Consider the following 18,061-nt stretch of genomic DNA (forward strand, 5'->3'; position numbering starts at 1 on the left):
GGAGCTATATCATGAATCATAAACAGCAACACATAAATATGTGATATTGCATTACATAAAATCATAATAACATAAGTACAATGCTTATGGTCTGTACATATGTTCAGAAGTTTCAGGACCAGGAACTCTGAAATATTTACTGGACAAATGAAAACATGTGAGCAAAGGCAATGTTTCTTGGATGTTCCCCAGTATCTGCTTCTTAATCACACCGTTAAGCATTACTTAGAGCATTATTAGTCAATATATAACTGATTGCCATTTTTGGTAGATTTTCCTAGTTTTAAGTATGGGATGTGTGGGCAAAATATACTTATAATGGTATAATATATAATATAATGTTTCCAGAATTTGTGTCATTTTTTAATGTAAAATCTGTTATTGTCTCCCCACTGCTTTTCCCCACTCCCAGAAATTAAAAGGGATGAAATAAGCAGGTGTTTTGGAGGATCAATAGGTGTGAAAACTGCTCCACCAACAGGGATCGCTGGAATGGGTGCTAAGCTGTCATATGATCGTTGTAAGAAGGAAGGAGGCCAAACAAGAGGTAGGAAACAAATAGACATTTTTCAAAGCATTGTTAGTCATTTTCACACCAGTGAATATCTCCAACTATCCCAGTTTGGCACGGACAGTTCTGATTAATCCTCTGTCATCCAACTTTTTCAGCTGCCTTTAAATTTTTTCAGTTTCTCTCTCCTCCTCTCCTCCTCCCACCCTTGTCCTCGGCTTACTTCAATCATTGCAGACTGAATTCAAAGTAGTTTGTACTTAATGAAGTCAGAAGGGGAGGAGAGGAAAAGCAAGGCAAGGTATAATCTTGTCCTTCCCTGTAGACTCAGCCAAAAGCAAACTTCTGCAGCTTCTCCTAGCTAGTGTATTCTTCTTCATTAATAACTTTTGCCATTTTGACCACACTCTGATGGTGCTTGGCCATATCTGTCTTGGCTTTCATCTGTAAAATGTTGGAGAGTATGCCAGTGGTCATGCTGGTTGAGAGATTCTGAGAATTGTTACCCCAAAAGATGGGAGGACGTGGAGTCTCTGCCAGCAATGTCAGTGTCTCCTTTGAATGTTGGGGAATTAGCTCAAAAGGAGGCATGTGAGTGCTGGGTAGGTTCAGGGACTGTTAACACCTATTGATAGCAGAACTAACCACAAAAAACTGCAGTTCTAAGATGTTTACTCAGAATTGTGCAAAGGAGCACTCAGAAGAACTAACTCAGCAATCAGACAAGGCTACAGAAAGGGAAGATTGAAAAGTTGGCTAGCAGAAGATTAAGACTTAAGAAGGGGATATATTTACCAATCTAGGCCGACCCAAACGAGCTGACTCGAGGCACCCGTTTTTGCTCCTGAGGGAGGCTGCAGCAGCCAAATCATGTGGCCTCCCTCCACACCAAAAAGAACCCATTAAAAGCAGGTTCTTTTTGGTGCAAGCGGCAGACGCCATGAGTGCCGCATTGGCGCACTGTTGCACATCGATGATGCAAGTGGGTGCCATGATGTGCAGACACTGCACTGCGCTTGTGTCATCATAGCGGCCCCCATGTGGACGGGGTCATGCCATGACGATGCCACCATGGCACCATAGGACTCGGGGGCATGCGGTCAGTCACTCTGCAATCCTGAGCCCTAAAATCGGCCCCAGACTGCTGATTTCTGGAAGTCCGTACTGGGCCTTGGACAACATCTGATGGTACACTGAAAATAGTGAACAATATGGCTGAGATGTGAGCAGGTTTCATACTCAAAACCTTGTCCTTGGGGTATGTGTTGTGTATCCAAAAGGTGTAACAAAAGCTTTGATGATCTTCCGAATGAATGGTCCAGAAAACTTAAGGATTTTTAGCACCAAAGTGTCAATGCATTGATGAAATCTGAAACAAATCTTTGATGATCAGACAGGTGGGGGAAATGTAAGGACTTCAGTGAGGGAAAACAGTATGGTCTCTGTAAGTTTGACAAATCTCTTATTTTTTTCCCTCTTTCCCATGGGAAATGCAGAATAGCAATAGCAGCTACATTTCTATACCACTTCATACTGAACTAGGTAGTCTTAAGGTCTAAGCTAACTGGCCCCAACAAGCTGGGTATTCATTTTAGCAACCTTGGAAGGATGCCAGACTGAATTGACCCTGGAGCCCCTGACTGGAATTGAACTCACAACCTTGTGGATGTGAGTGAGTGGCTGCAGTACTGACATTTAACCACTGCCCCACCAGAATAAGCAGGTAGGAGGAATGTGTCATGTTTAGCATAATATAATAATATAATAAAGATTTATTTATAGCCCGCCCAATCACGAAGAATCTGGGTGGGTTACAACAATAAAATACATCAATTACAATAGAGTTAAAAATCAAACCCTAGACCTACCGCCCCCCCATACCCAGTACTAAAACAGAATTAAACAATAATAGTATAAAAACATTAAAAACATTAAAAGCATTTTTAAAAAGGCAGAAACATATGCGGGGAAGAATAGACAAATGAGGGGACAATATTTCTATATCTGGGGAAGGTAACTAAGTTGGAAAGGCCTGCCGGAAGAGATCCGTCTTGACTGTCGCATCCACCTGAGCTGTCAGTTGGAGCGACAAGTCAAGGAGCATCCCCAAACTGCGAACAGAATCCTTCAGGGGAAGTGTGACCCCATCCAGAACTGGCTGACACAACTCCATTCCTGGATTCGGGGTTCCTATAGTGCGTACCTCCATCTTACCTGGATTCAGCTTGAGCTGGTTTCCCCTCATCCAGTCCATTACTGCCCCAAGACAGACATTCAGAGGAGAGATGCCATCCTTAGTCACTGCTTCAGTCCAAGACATAGAGAAATATATTTGGGTGTCATCAGCGTACTGATAACTCCCCGCCCCATGTCTCTGGATGATCTCACCCAGCGGCTTCATGTAAATATTAAACAGCATTGGGGACAGAATTGCGCCTTGAGGGACGCCCGATTTGAGCTCCCTCTTGGCCGAACAACTGTCCCCAAGCGACACCATCTGGAACCTCCCCGAGAGGTAGGACCAGAACCACTGCAATGCAGTGCCTCCAATACCCAACTCTCTCGGGCGTTCCAGAAGGATACCGTGGTCAATGGTATCGAAGGCTGCTGAGAGGTCCAAGAGCACCAGCAGGGTCACACTTCCCCTGTCGATGCCCAGACGGAGATCATCGACTAAGGCAACCATGGCAGTCTCAACTCCATATTCTGTCCTGAATCCGGTTTGAAATGGATCCAGAAAATCCGTTTCCTCCAAGACTGCTTGTAGTTGATCGGCGACTGCTCTCTCGATCACCTTGCTCAAAAATGGTAGTAGTGAGACTGGTCTGTAGTTATTTCTGTCCAGGGGGTCAGGGAGGGCTTTTTAAAGAGTGGTCTAACTACTGCTTCCTTGAGACAGGGAGGCAGGGAGCCTTCCCTGAGGGATGCATTAATTATGTTTTTCAGCATCACTATAATTTTTTCTCCCCCCCTGGAAAGCCAGCCAGGTTGGGCAAGGGTCAAGAGGGCAACACCCATGATGTTCTTTTGTTCTTATCTAGGTTGGGTATGCCCTAGGTCAATTGACCCCAACAGTGGTGCATTTTAGCTTCCATGGCTCATTGTAGTAATCAAAAACACATATCAGGTCATTGTGACTTCCAGTTCTGCTTCATACTAGATATTAATTATGAAAACATCATATTCAGTTGGAGGGGTGATAGGGTAAGAGAATCATAGACTAAAGGAGTAAGTTATCCAAACTCTGTTTGAAATTGATGCATTCCCCCCCCCCTTTCATTAAGACAGAATAATTTAGTAAAAGCATCACAATAACAATAAATGCAATATAATGGGAGCAGGAAGCTACACTCTGGCACAGAGTTAGGAAATATGCAGTCCTACATATACTGTTGGACTGCAGTTTCAGCATACCTCACCATGCATGTTTTTAAAGAGAAGAATCAATCAAACATTAGATCTGTTTGCAAAGCAAATGACAGTGAAGAGTTGATATTTTATTGGGGGGGTGTTGTATGTTTTGCATTTTGAAGTCAGTTTTGTTTTTAAATCCAATAAACAAGTAACACAGCAATTGGGACACATTAATTGTGTTCTCAACACGTTAATGACCAACAAAGTTACTCTTCCTTCCTAAGTAATGACAAACAAATTATTTTCTTTCAAAATAACACATATGTCTCAATCTTTTCAATAACCTATGTAGGTTTGAGTCAGGTTATTCTACAGTTTTACTCATATATATATATTAAAAGAAATATTTCTTACAAAACACTGCAGTTATGGGGGAGCCCTCAAACATTCCTGAAACTTAATGGTATGGAAAGCTAATGGACTAGAAATGGGGAATCGCAGGTTAAAATAAAAATGAGGATAGGATATAAAAACAGGTAGAAAGAGCCATCCAGATAGATCATTTATTAGTTCATGCTGAGAAATTATTTGAAAGGGACAGTGGCAAGAACTGGGTATAGACATGAGGAGAGAAATTAAATATTTTTAAATCACTGGAATAGGCAACACTGTGTCCAGTGTACAATTCTTTTAAAATCCCCAGAGAGAATGGAGTGCAGTAAAATGGAAAGGAGAATAAAAATAGAAAAATGGTCCAAAGACTATGTTTAGGAGGGTTGGGTGATGGGGCAGGGATCAAGAAGAGAAAAGAAAATTTAAGGCAAGGGAAATAGAATGGAATGGAGTGTACAGTCCTGAATAGAAGAACTTCCTACTATATTTTGCTGCTATTCCTCTGTAAAGGGAAAAATAATAGGGGAATACAGATTGTGTCTCTCTTATCCAAAATGCATGGGACTGGAAGTACTGGGGTTTTCAGATTTGGGTTGTTTTTTTTAATATTTGCATATACATAATGAGATATTTTGGAGATGGGACTCGAAGTCTAAACATTCATTGATGTTTCATATACACCTTATTAAGATAATTCTAGACACTATATTTTTAATAATTCTGTGAATGAATCTATGTTTGTGTACATTGACCCATCAGACAACAAAGGTCTATCTCAGCCACCCTTGTGGACAATGTTGGAGTATCTCAGATTCTGGAATTCTGGATAAGGGAGACTCAAACTGTATAAAATTAAAAATACAAAGGCAACATTAAAGCCATGCAATAAAAAGGAACTCAATAAACTCACCTTCTAAAAAAACGACAGTGACAAAAATGGGCAAACAGCACAACAATATAGGAATGAGAATAAGAAGAATAGAATAAGAATGTCAAGACAGTGCTCAAGGGCTGTCTGGGAAAAAAATGCCTGCAAAAGGCCAGCTTAGCTTTATAAATATCTAAGGAGAGAGTACCATAGAACTCGGGATAAAACAGAAAAAGGTCCTGCTTCCCACAACATGAAACACAACTTCATTGGAAAATCTTGATTGCTGGGTGGTGCAATTGGTGTGCATGTGCTGACATTAGAGAAGATGTTCCTTGAAATGGGTAGGACTTGAGGTCGTATTACTCATTATCTCAATTCATGCAGCTGTGCTATTAGACAGCAGCAACCTTCTTGAAACATATCTTGCATGAGAGACTCCTGCATGAGCAAACTGGTGCTGTCAAAGTTATGAGCATGTCGCCTGGTAACAGGGGCAAGAGAGACTAAAGAGAGTAGATTAAGAACACCTTCCATATCCAGTAGCCAATAGATACAATTGCCTGTGGTGATTTTTTTAGTTCCATGGCTATGTACACATAATCCTGAGTGCTGCAAATTTATCCATTTAGACAGCAGTTATTTTTTTAGCCAACCAGTAAAATAAATATCATGCCCACACTGAGGATGGCAGGCTGAGGCTGCAAGTTAGTGGTTTGCCAATAGAGGCCTGGTGAGTTCATAGCAGAGGTACTGTGTGAACAAGAGTTAATCTGTTTCTGCTTCTAATCACATAGCCTAGTAAGGAAACATTTAAGGTTCAAATGTGAAGGAGAAAGATGAGCTCAGCTGCTTGAATTTACTAAGGACGCATCTACACTGCAGAATTAATGTAATTTGATATTGCTTTAAATACCATGGCTCAGTGCTGTGGAATTCTGGGATTTGTAATTTTGTGAGATATTTAACCTTCTCTGGCAGAAAGTGCTGGTACCACAACAAACTACAAATCCCACGATTTCGTAGGCTGGAACCATGACAGTTAAAGCTGTGTCAAACGGCATTAATTCTGCAGGATGGCAGCAGTGTTTCAGCACAATATACAGTCATGTCTATTTTACTAACTTGAAGGCCTCTAGATGCTACTGAACTGCAACTCCTCTTCACCGTGCCAGTGCTGAATAGGTCTGAGCGGGGCTGCAATTCTAAAGTATCTAGAGGACAACAAGTTGCCCAGCTTTGCAAAACTGATCACAGCTGAGACAGGTCTGTTTTAAGAGGCACTGGATTCTCTGTTGTCTGGATTTTCTAGTTCTACTATTAAGGATATTGTAGCACTGGATTCCTGCATTATTTTGAAAATGTTGAGATACCTTCCTAGTTAATTATTCTAATCCTAATGCAACAGCATGTAATCACTGGCTATCCAAAGCGTGACAGCTGGTTCTAGTAACACAGCTGTAAGTGAGAGTAAGATGGAGAACAACGGAAAGAGACATGTATGCTATGTATGTATTACATTTGTCATCTAACCAATAACAAGACTTGTCTAGGTAAATGTTTTGCAACTGAATGAGTACAAACACAATAACTGCACTGGTAACAATTATCAGCACAGGATATAAAAGCAGTACGAAATATACAAAAGGAATCATATTACATTTCTAGCAGACTGGTGTCATTCTATTGATTTTTGGAACAGTAGATGTAATATTGACGTTAACATTTCAGTGATTCCTTCCCCCCCTCATACTTCGTAACGTTTTGGTTTATTGTTTATTGGTAATTCAGAATAGGTTAGGTTTGCATATACTCTTTGGTAAAATAATGAATAAAGGGCTGGACTTACTCTTTCTTATCTTTGAAGTACACCCCCATAATCATAATTAACTTAAATCCTATCTATTTCAAAGGGCTCATTGTAAATACAGTATGATTAAGTCTGAATTCAACCAACTAACATTTGAGAGAGGCAAGGAGAGAGAGAGATGATGGTTTCTAGCTTGATCCCTTAGCTGAGTTTACACTAGCTTCCTTCTTTGTGTTTGTAACCCTTATGCACCCATCTATATATCATCATGATATATTATTTAATAAAAAGTTTAAGCTGTGAGGAGGTGGCTGCTACACAGTGTTATAAGGCACTTTTAACATCTAGAGCTGAAAGTGCTAGGCATGTGATGGCATTATTATTGTTATTACCCTCATCTCCCTAAGTGGCCTCACAAGCACAAAGGTAGCATTAAAACTTCCTTTGCTGATTTTCCAGTATTAGTCTAGGTGAGGCCATATTCTTGTAATAGCTACTTGCTGGCAAATGCCTTCCTCTGAGTCACCTTGATGAACAAATTTTGACAGGACTACTGGATTCTTTGACCTGAACACTAATCTATTCTATTGTCCAACTTTTCAGATTCTGCTGCCATTGAATCAGTCATCGAGGATATTATTTCCCGGGTTCAAGGTGGAGACACAGCATCAATTGGCAGGCTCATGGAAGGCTCCAGCAGTAGTACATACCGCTACTGGGGGAAGTCATTAAAATTTAATCCCGCCATTATTGATTTTGAGGTAAGCCTTTTCTTTCAGTTGTAGAAACTCCACATCACTAAAGGATTGAAGTGTACTGGACCAGATCATTTTATATTTTTTATTGTGATTTCATCTTAGAACAGGATTAAATGTAATGGGCCACTGATCTGGTAACCTTCTCTTCATTTCACAATGAAGGAATAGTTGTTGTTTTTTATGCGATGACTTTAAAGCAAGGAAGAAAAGACTCAGAGTCTAACTCTAACACTGAATTTTGAACTCAGGGCATCATAGGAGCAAGCTTGTCAAAGTAAAACTTTGAGCTTTGTCCTTTGGAAATGAAGAAGTTGTAGTTTTGAAGAAAGCCAATGCAGTTCCACAGAAGGATTAATATAATAGCAATAGCAAGTACATTTCTATATAAACAGAGAGAAGATGCAGAAATAAAGCAGGGGATTTATCAAATGAAATATTATTGGTGCCAGAGCTTGGAAAAGGTGTTCTTTCAAAGACTGAGATACTTCATTGGGCTATGTCTCTCTGGCACATAGCTATTACGAGTGTTGTATTACAACCCCCTTTCTCACAAATGACTTTTCAATGTGGTAGCCCCCCCAAAAAGCCATTCCTGAGTTGATGGGGAGCAGGAATAGTAGCAGGGAAGCATCCCACTGTTTTCCTTGAGCTGTGACAGCCATTGTCAGGGACCTCCCAGGCATCCCCACAAGTTTCCCAAGGGTAGGGTTGCCATAACTCAGGACCTCCAAACTGGGACAAATGTAGGACAAATGTAGGACAACATTTTCAAATGTAGGGCACATTTTTTTAAAAATGGAGGACACGCGAAAAAATTTAAATTAAATTTAAATTAACATTGTTAATTAACAAAAAAAATAAAAAGAAGGGAAACCTGGATATTAATAATAATAAAAATTAACAAAAAAATAAAAAGCAAGGAAACTTGGATATTAGTAATAATAAAAATAACAAAAAAAATAAATAAAAAGAAAGGAAACTTGGATATTAGTAATAATAAAAATAACAAAAAATAAAAATAAAAAGAAGGGAAACTTGGATATTAATAAAAATAAAAATTAACAAAAATAATAAAAAAATAAATGCACACAAACCACTCCACCACACTGACTCTCTTAAACAGGCCTGCCCTGAAAAAATAAATAAAAAACAAGGGCAACCTGAAATGGTCACTCACCTCCTCTTAATCCTGCTCCTCTCCCTGTTTGTATTTGACACCGATTCCCCTCCCTCTGACCCAGAGTCCTCCTCCACTCCTCCACCTCCTTAAGGGGACCAGCTCCCTTTTTAGGCCAGTGCGCGCCAGGGCAGCTGCTTCCTGGGCTCAGTGCGGTCGTGGAGGAGGAGGAGAAGGAGGCAGAGGAGGAGGTGGGTGGCCAGCCAGCCTCAAGAGCAGCCGCGCGCGGCCATAGAAAGGGAGCGCGCACAGGCGGAGGAGGAGGAGGGCCTGCTGGCTCCATGCGGCCGCGCACGGCCATAGAAATGGCGCGCGCGAGGGCGGAAGAGAAGGAGGGCCCACTGCCCTCATGTGGCTGCACACGGCCATTAGAAGAGTGCGCACAAGGGCGGCAGAGGAGAAGGGTGGCTGTGGGCGGGGCAGTCCCGCTTTTGGCAGGAAACCGGACTGGGACCGGGCCAAGACCACCAAAAGCGGGATTGTCTCGCCTGCAGGAGGGATATGGCATCCCTACCCAAGAGTGAGCTGAAGAAGTAATTTCTAAAAACACAATGACAAACAATTCCATAGAAGAAGAAACTTCGGAAACATTGGGGGGGAAAACACCAATGTGGCTGCACAATAAACTTGAGGTGGACATGAAAATAAAAAAAGAGCATGTATAAAGAATGCAAGGAAGGATGAATCACCAAGGAAGAAAACAAATGTGTAGCCCAAGCTTTCAGGAACTGTGTCAGGAAAGCTCAAGATCAAAATGAGTTGAGTGTAGGGAAAATTAACAATCAAAATTTAGTTGCTGTTAGACAAGCAAAGAGCAACAAAAAAAGGGGTTTTTCAAATATGTTCAAAGCAAGAGGATGATGAAGGAAATGGTGGGCATGCTGCTGAGCAAGATTGGTAAACGCTAGCAGATCACAGTGAAAATGTAGAACTGTGAAATACCTATTTTGCTTCAGGTTTTCTCCCAAAAGAGGACTGTGTGCTTTCATTCATCACCAGAGACCTTGGCAAGGAATCTGGGTTGTAAATCAAGACTGATAAGGAATTAGTCAGGAATCATCTACTTAATTTCAGTGAGTTCAGGTCTGGAGGGCCAGAGGAACTGCATCTCAGAATATTGAAGAAACGTGTTGACATATTCACAGAACCACTTGCCATCTTTTTTGAGAAATCTAAGTGAATGGGTTTGTTGCCAGAGGACTGGAAATGAGTAAATATTTTCCAAAAATGCAAAAGGCAGATCTCTTAGAAGACACTGCTAAAATCTGTGTCCACAGCTGACTCTCACTCCTTGTACCTTTCTTGTCCTTGGATTGAATCTTACAAGCTGGACAGCTGGTGGAACCCGTCAATTTCCAGTTACTGACTGTTAAACTAAGGGTATAATTACCATTTCCTCTCCTATCCTTTCAGTTTGGAAATTTGCAGCTTCATGGTGCAAGCACCATAGCTCCCTTTCAGTCCCCCCCCTCCCCAATTTCCTCCTTAAAGTTTGCAGCACTTTAGCTATAGCAACCAATGAACTTGAACTATAATTCCTCAAATGCTATGCAATGTAATAGTCCTCGGTAAATTTCTTATTAATGGATAACATTCCATAAATGGGGGAGGAAGTGAAGCAGGGGGCTGAGTATATGGAGGAGATATTTTGTCTATCACAGCCTTTTGGAAAAGAAAGGAATCTTTTCTGGACTGTTTCATAGGCCCCTTCATTCTCTTTATCTCTAATTTGACTCAAAATAGATCAGCTTTCTGACTTTGGCAGCAGAAGGTAAGACATATCAGCTGGAGACAGAAATGTGCCTATGTGATTAGTAGTGCTGATAGAAAACAGCATCTTGTTTGAGGATGCATATGTATGTATAGTGGAGTGGGGGTAGGTAGCTGGAGTTGTTTTTAATCTGTGATAATGAGAAATGACTCTCAGACATTCCTGGGTGTTCTCCACACAAATCTCCATTAATTCTGGATGAAACCCACTATTATTTGCTTGTAGCCCACTCTATAACCTTTAAATGGCTGCTTCAGGAGCTCTGCTAGTGCTTATGGTTTTGGAGTGGATTCAAGCACCCAATAATTACCTGTGTCCACTTGAATGTCCTCTTATCTTGACATATGGTTGTTTGCTAAAGTGTCTTGTGCAAATATTGTTTCAAAACCTCAGTTTTCAAGGCCATGTGGGAACTCTTATGTGGAAATCGCTAACGTCCTTGTGAATTACAGGAAACAAAGCCACAGTAAACACACTGTCCTGTACAATATGTCAGTGGTTCTGGGAGCTCTTGATGCATGCACATGCATTCACACAATCTTGCTCTGTCTCCTGTTCAGAGCTGGCTCAAGATATTTTGCTGCCTGAGGCAGTGGCAGTTGATGCCTCCAACACTCCAATAGTATCAATGACTGTCAAAGTTATTTTGGCAATAAAAGTCCAGCATTCTCAGTGCAATTGCGACTGATGCTTATTGACATCATCATCCCTGGAGACATCACAAGGGATCATCCCTGGTCTCAAGATTGGACACTGTAGTCTCAGGGCCTGGGATGGTCCTGACCTTGCAACCTTACCATTGGCTGCTCTGCTATGTCTACTGGTTGTTGTTGTTGTTGTTGTATGTCCTCAAGTCGTTTCCAACTTATGGCAACCGTGAAACTATCACAGGGTTTTCTTGGCAACATTTGTTCAGAGAAATGCAAAGGCAAATATTTGTGTGATTTGCCCAAGGTCATCCAGTGGGTTTCCATGGTTGAGCAGGGATTTGAATCGTGGTCTCCAGAATCCTAGTTAAGTGCTCAAACTACTACACCATTCAGCCATTATGTCTGCACATCATACATACTACACTATGCGTGTTATGTCTGCACATTATATTTTTTCTTTAACTAGTCTGCCAGTTGCTTTAAAAGTAACAATAATGACTCATTAATCACATTTCCCTTTCACAGCTGCAACCTATACATGAAATACTGCGTAGGACTCCACTTCGCCATGTTGAAATCAAAAGGAAAAATCTGAAAAGGGCTTTGGATGAATATTTAATGGAGTTCAACACCTGCCGCTGTGGCCCCTGCTATAACAATGGTGTACCCATGTTGGTTGGGTCTAGATGTGTTTGTGAGTGCCAGAAGGGTGCCCAGGGCCCAGCATGTGAAAAAACAATGAGGACAGGTAAGGTGAAATCATAAAAGGGAAACATCTGTAGAGTACAACTGTCTGACCGTTGCTAATAGGTGCCTCTTTAGATCTACCCATCAATCAGCCCCTCTTCTCAGTGCCTTTGATCACCTTATGTGCCAGGCAGCTGAAGTGGCCTTAAGCAGGAATAAAATTAACAGCTCAAGTGATTACTATAAGTAAGCCAGGTTAAGCAAAGAAGGTTTTAGATGGAGCAAGGGTCCCAGGGTCATAAATCTTGCCATAGACTGCAAAGACAGAACCTAAGCATGACATCAGTTGAATATTAATGTCCAAGACTTTTAGCTTCTTCCTATGGAGATCTGGGTATGACTATTGATTTCTTTCAGTGGAGCTTGGTACACTTAACTGCACGCAGGATGAGGCCAGTTCTTTTAGCCAGTCAACAGAACTTCAGCCTTATTTTCAAGATGCTTTGCTCCTCTTTATCATTTTATCACTTATTTATCTTCCAATAAAAAGTGCTGATTCGAGGTTGTTATCCCTTCCCCATTGTTTTCCCTTGTCATATGCTTTCCCTGTTCTTGTGAGAATGGGACTGTACATGCTTTTTGTTCTACACAGAGGTTGGAAAACTTTTTTTTACCACAACCTCCAGAGCACCTCAGCTAGCATTCTGTGGATTTTTAAAAACTTTATCAAACTCTGGTTCTACTAAATTAGACTTTCCTAACCTTGCACCTTCCATATGGTTCAGGCTACAATTCTTTTCAGCCATTGTAAGCAGTCAACTGCACTGAATTATGGGAGCTGTAGTCCCCCCCAAAACCTGGAGACTAAAGAAGCCTCTACACACTATCACTTGTACAATACAAACTAGCACTATTCAGCACCATCATCATTGTCATCATCCCACCTTTTTCCTACTCCAGGCAGCTGACAACAATTACAGCTTAAAAATTCATAATATACAAAGACCTTCCAAAATAATCATTAAAAAGTCTTTACCTGCTTCTGGAAAATAATAAGGAGGATGCCAGTCTAACTTCTCTAAGAACAGAGTTCCAGAACCTGAGAGCAGCCACCAAGAAAGCCCTCTCCTGTGTTCCTACTAGATAAATCTGTGCAGGTGGTGGGACAGAAAGAATGGTTACTCAGAATACCTCAAAACCTGGACAGGCTTATTTGGGAGAATACAGTCCTTCAGAAAAAAAATTGGACCTGAGCTATATAGGGCTTTATAGGTCACAAGCAGCAGTTTGAATTGTGGCTGGAAACAGGCTGGCAACCAGTGGAGCTGCTGCAACAGGCAGTATGGCACTCCCTGGAGCCAGCCCTGGATAACTATCTACCACTATGACTGCTTCTCTTTTATTTGAGGGAACAACTGTCTCCCTCACTATCAGATTCACTTCTGGGAAATCTGAAGGGTGTTTTGAAAAAGTGTGGATGCTTTCCTTCTTGGAGTAGTTTATTATCTTGATCAAGATTACACTTAGCCCTTCATATCCATGGATTCTTTATCCACAGATTCAACCATCCATGGATTGAAAATATTCAAAAACTATATATAAATTCCAAAAAGCAAGCCTCAATTTTCCATTTTATATAAGGGACACCATTTTACTATGCCATTGTATTTAATGGGACTTGAGCATCCATGGATTTTGGTATACATGGGTGTGTGTATGTTCCTGGAACCAAATCCCAGTGGATATTAAGTGCCTGCTGTAAAGAACAGGTGAAGAATTTACCAGGTCAGGAAAAAGTAAGAACATTTGTACCTTCTCTCTTCTTAAATAAAATCTTTATTTATTCAAAATATAGTTATATCATTCCTCATCATATCACATTTCAGAATATAGTGCACACCTACAAACAAACAAACAAAAAAATCCTATTCCAGAAAACCACAAGAAACTTTAAAATAGACTAATATTTACTATCTTTCTGGAATTTGTCTCTGATAGACAGCAATGTTTCACAGCTCAGCACTGGTGGATATTCTGAAAGGAGCTGAAAGGATTCCAGGACTATATAACAGTCACTTAAGTTCTACACCAGCTACTTAATTATGTACACAGGGTGCATCTACACTATTGAAATAATACAGTTTGACTTTTGTCCTACCAAAATTCTCCCTTGGGGTCTTTCCAAACATTTGTTTGAATCACTTCCCACCTGAATAGGAGGAAAAGCTGAATGGACTTCCTTCACTGACCCATCTACTTGCTCTTAAAGTAGGCTAGGGAGGCATTCATGTAGTTTTACAGTAGGTAGTCTTACTGAACACAGAGTAGTTTGGGATCAAACCATTCTAATCAACAGCCATTATTACCATTACAACCAGCAATTTTGCCACTTGTGTATCAATGCCAGCTTAGAAAAGGAAAAGCTTTGATTTGTTTTGCCCTAAATCATGAATAAGGAGCCTGTCCTCCAGATTTTGTTGGACTCTAATTCCCATCAGTCCTAGCCAATCTAAGCAAGGGTGAAGAATGACAGAAGTAGTAGTTCCACAGCATCTGAAAACTGTGGAGTCACTCTCCTTGTCCCAAATCCTGGAGTTATGGATGGTAGTGTCCTCTTTAATTTTTAATAAGAAATTGTTGTGTCACAGGTGGTCAAGCAGATGGTAGTTGGAGTTGCTGGGCTTCATGGACTTCTTGCCAAGATGGATCGAAGAGCCGTACAAGACAGTGTACAAATCCAGAACCACGAAATGGTGGAAGAACATGTTCTGGCCAGAGCACACAAACATCGACATGCTAACAGGTTCCTGAAAGTGGATTACTGGGTCATGCTATCAAGCAGGAAAGTGGAGGAGTGAGTTCTGATTCATAAACAGCATGAAGTAAGCATTGGACTATAAAGTAGATAGATAGATAGATAGATAGATAGATAGATAGATAGATAGATAGAGCTAGTGTGAGCCCGACAGGAAGAATATGAAGAAAAAAATTACAGTTTCTTATGGGATTAACTGCATAGATATGGCAGCTATGAATAGGATATAGCAGGACTTTTCAGCTTAAGGAAATGCTTCTGTTTGTCATATCAGAAACAAGTAATTTTGTCCTTCACCAGGGGATTCCCCCTCCCCCGCATCCTCAAAACCTACTCTTCTGGGCTGGTAAAGCTGTAAAAAGCAGGGTTTTGGTGAGAAGTAGAGCAGTATGGAGAAGCAGAATGTTAGGAGAAGCAGAATGTTGCATCTTGTCTGCCAGATATCCATTAGCCTGTTGGATTGAAGCCTGTGGAGCCTTACCTATCCTGGTTATAATACACAAGGCCAACATGGAAAGGAAGATTTTTCTTCAAAATCAAAATCAGAAGGGAAAGGAACTACAATGAGTGCTGCTTGTCTATGGAATTGATGCTGCCCATATATTGTAGGGCAGTTCAGAACATTCCCTGCCATGTGTATAATAAAGGAGTGTCCATGCATCTGTCTCTGTGTTTGTCTACTGATTCCTAGTCTTAGATTCTTCAAACTTGGCATGCTTACTACTATGGAGACTCTAGGAGTGTTAATTTCAGGTATATGATTTTAAAAAGGAAAAGGATTGTGTACTTTTAGATAATTAAAATCTGTCTGTAACCTGGGGCATTGTTTTCAGTCACTAGGAAGTAGAAATGCCTAACCGGTAGAGAGTCCCCTAGACTATTCCATGCAGGTCAGGATCACAGTAAGGAAAGCCAATGCCAGGCACAACTGCTGCTTTCCTTTATGGATCCCCACACTCTTTGAAAAAGATTCTGAAGCCTGTGGCTAGACAACAAGGTGGCATTTTCATCTCATATTCTATATGGAACTATTCCAAGCTCAGTAGAGCACTCACATTCCCTGTGCTGACGCCTCACATGTTATAGTTGTGTTTTATGCTTCTGCTAATTGCAAAGGAATCCACCTGGCTAGCTCTGCTAACCGATTAGTACTTGAAATGTCCAACCCCTAGAAGGCAGCTTTAACTTCTTAAAACAACAGTGTTCTTAGGCAATATATGTTTGATTTGTTTTTTTTACCAGACTTGGTAAATGGAGTTGGACAAACTAAGGATTTTGACCACAGTTCAATGCAATTGTTCTGGCAGTCAAATCAAGGCACACCTGGTAATTCCTCAGATGAAATTCTAATATGTTGCCAATGGTTAGCATGGCTTTACAGAAAATGGATCAACCCAAATGTTTACCAAATAAAAGCATTTTAAAATTAAAATTGAGTATGTCAGGGTTGATCACATTTACTCAGAATGTACAAAAGAGAAAAGATGTGAATACACATAGATTTGGTGGCATGATGGATGATCTATTTATATGAATAGTGGGCACAATCCATTACTTCTGTGAGACTCACAAAGACACAGTATATGGCAGAAAGGCTACTAGTGCACTTTGTGGGAATAGACTACATCATGGCTCTGGTGAAGACCTGTCTACAATATGTCAACCCCCCCATTGTAACATTCAAATACTTTGTGTGTTCTCTTGGAATGCCAAAATATTAGGGGTATGGTGTTTCAGGTTTCTTGTTTGGTGCTTTCAAGTCTACACCATTGCCTTTGCCATTGCCTTTCACTGAGAAAGTGTGACTTCCCCAAGTCACCTGCAAGGTTTCCTTGGCTGAATGGAGATTTGAACCCTGGCCCCCCAGTATCTTAGTCCAACACTTAAATCGCTACATCTGAAAATCTTGGAAGCTACATCTAGATTTGCACTGGGATGGTAAGTTGTTCAAAAAGTCTAGGATTTAGTTTAAAAATTAAAGAACCTGTGCCTGGTAATGAATCTTGTCCACCACCACCACCCAGATTCAGCACCTTGGATAGATCTTTTAAAGACTGATGCCCGGAGCAGATTTACCACTTCATTGAAATCAGAAACCTTTTCTTGTTTATACAAACCAATCTCCTCTTGCAATTCCATTCACTTCACACAGTTTTCCTGTCATACAGGCATCTGTCTGTGGGAGTCTAGTTTGAACATGATGTGCCTAAGCTTTCCCCATAATGTTATTTCCTGCTTGCTTCATGGAGTTGTCTTTTTTTTCTTTGCAGAGAAAATGACATCCCCTATGGTTTTGATCATCTTGATAGGCAAGTCATGCTCAGGCATGTCATTTCAAGTTGGAGTCAGGCAGACAGTTGTCTGTGAGATGTTCTCACCATGGCTTAGCCAGCAAGATGAAGAACAAGAGGGAAGATGGGCAAAGGTAGGCTAGTGGATTAATCCAATTGTTAGTCCCTTACTAGAGTAGGCTCAGGGAGGGTCTACTTTAGCTGGAACCAATCAACAGGAATCCAGTCTGTGTCTCAATCTGAATATAGGAGGGGTGGTAATGAAAAAATGTATTTTGAGTTGGCATAGATTTTAGAAGTGATTTGAAATGGGGATGTGCTTTTCTAGTAAGAATGTTGATTTCCAGGCCCACACAAACTCCACTCAAGCCTTGAGGCATCACACACACACACACACACACACACACACAAAACATAAGCATCTCATCCAAGGATATATTGAATTGGAGGACATGTTGAAAAGGCAATGCAGACCTGACTCAAAAGAGCTGAGAAGATGCTTGTGTAGAGGTTCCATACAGGGGCCATTACATGCAGCTTGAGAGGTGTGCATGGAAGAGGGAATGGATTCTGAACAAGGCTGGATTATCAATGATGAAATTGGATCTAATGATATAGCGCCCTTAATGCTGCTTATGGTGATGTGTGTGCACAGACAAACAAAGTATGCATGCACACGTACAAATTTCTTGTACTGTGATGCTGTCAAGAGAGACATTTTAGATTAAAGGAGATGTAGATCTCTCTTCTTACCCTCCTCAAGAGTTAGTAATATTTACTGCCTACTTTGGCTGTGTTTCCCAGCTGTGGACCATGTGAAGGGATAGGCAGTGCATTTGGGATCACTGCACTTGTGACTCTGGCCTTAGGTCAGCTGGGACACATGCATGGTGGTCAGGGCCCTAACCATCCTAATCTGGCATCAATCCATCCATTCTTTATCAACTGATTTCAAAAGGTACATTTGCAGACTATA

The 18,061-nt window shown here is 40.9% G+C and overlaps 1 protein-coding gene across 1 annotated transcript in view; it reads left to right on the plus strand.

The window, feature by feature from the left end:
* The window catches only part of C8A (complement C8 alpha chain), a 43,428-nt gene extending 27,981 nt beyond the window's left edge, over positions 1-15,447 (plus strand). The window contains exons 8-11 of the mRNA XM_089515251.1: positions 413-547; positions 7,540-7,697; positions 11,818-12,040; positions 14,628-15,447. Of these exons, the coding sequence (XP_089371377.1) occupies positions 413-547; positions 7,540-7,697; positions 11,818-12,040; positions 14,628-14,779 (668 nt within the window). The 3' untranslated portion in view covers positions 14,780-15,447. The remainder of the gene's footprint in view (positions 1-412; positions 548-7,539; positions 7,698-11,817; positions 12,041-14,627) is intronic.
* The last annotated feature ends 2,614 nt before the right edge of the window (positions 15,448-18,061 follow it).

The sequence above is a fragment of the Sceloporus occidentalis genome, unplaced genomic scaffold, assembly GCF_023333645.1.
Source record: "Sceloporus occidentalis isolate IW3139 unplaced genomic scaffold, rSceOcc1.0.p SCAF_3, whole genome shotgun sequence".
Taxonomy (NCBI): domain Eukaryota; kingdom Metazoa; phylum Chordata; class Lepidosauria; order Squamata; family Phrynosomatidae; genus Sceloporus; species Sceloporus occidentalis.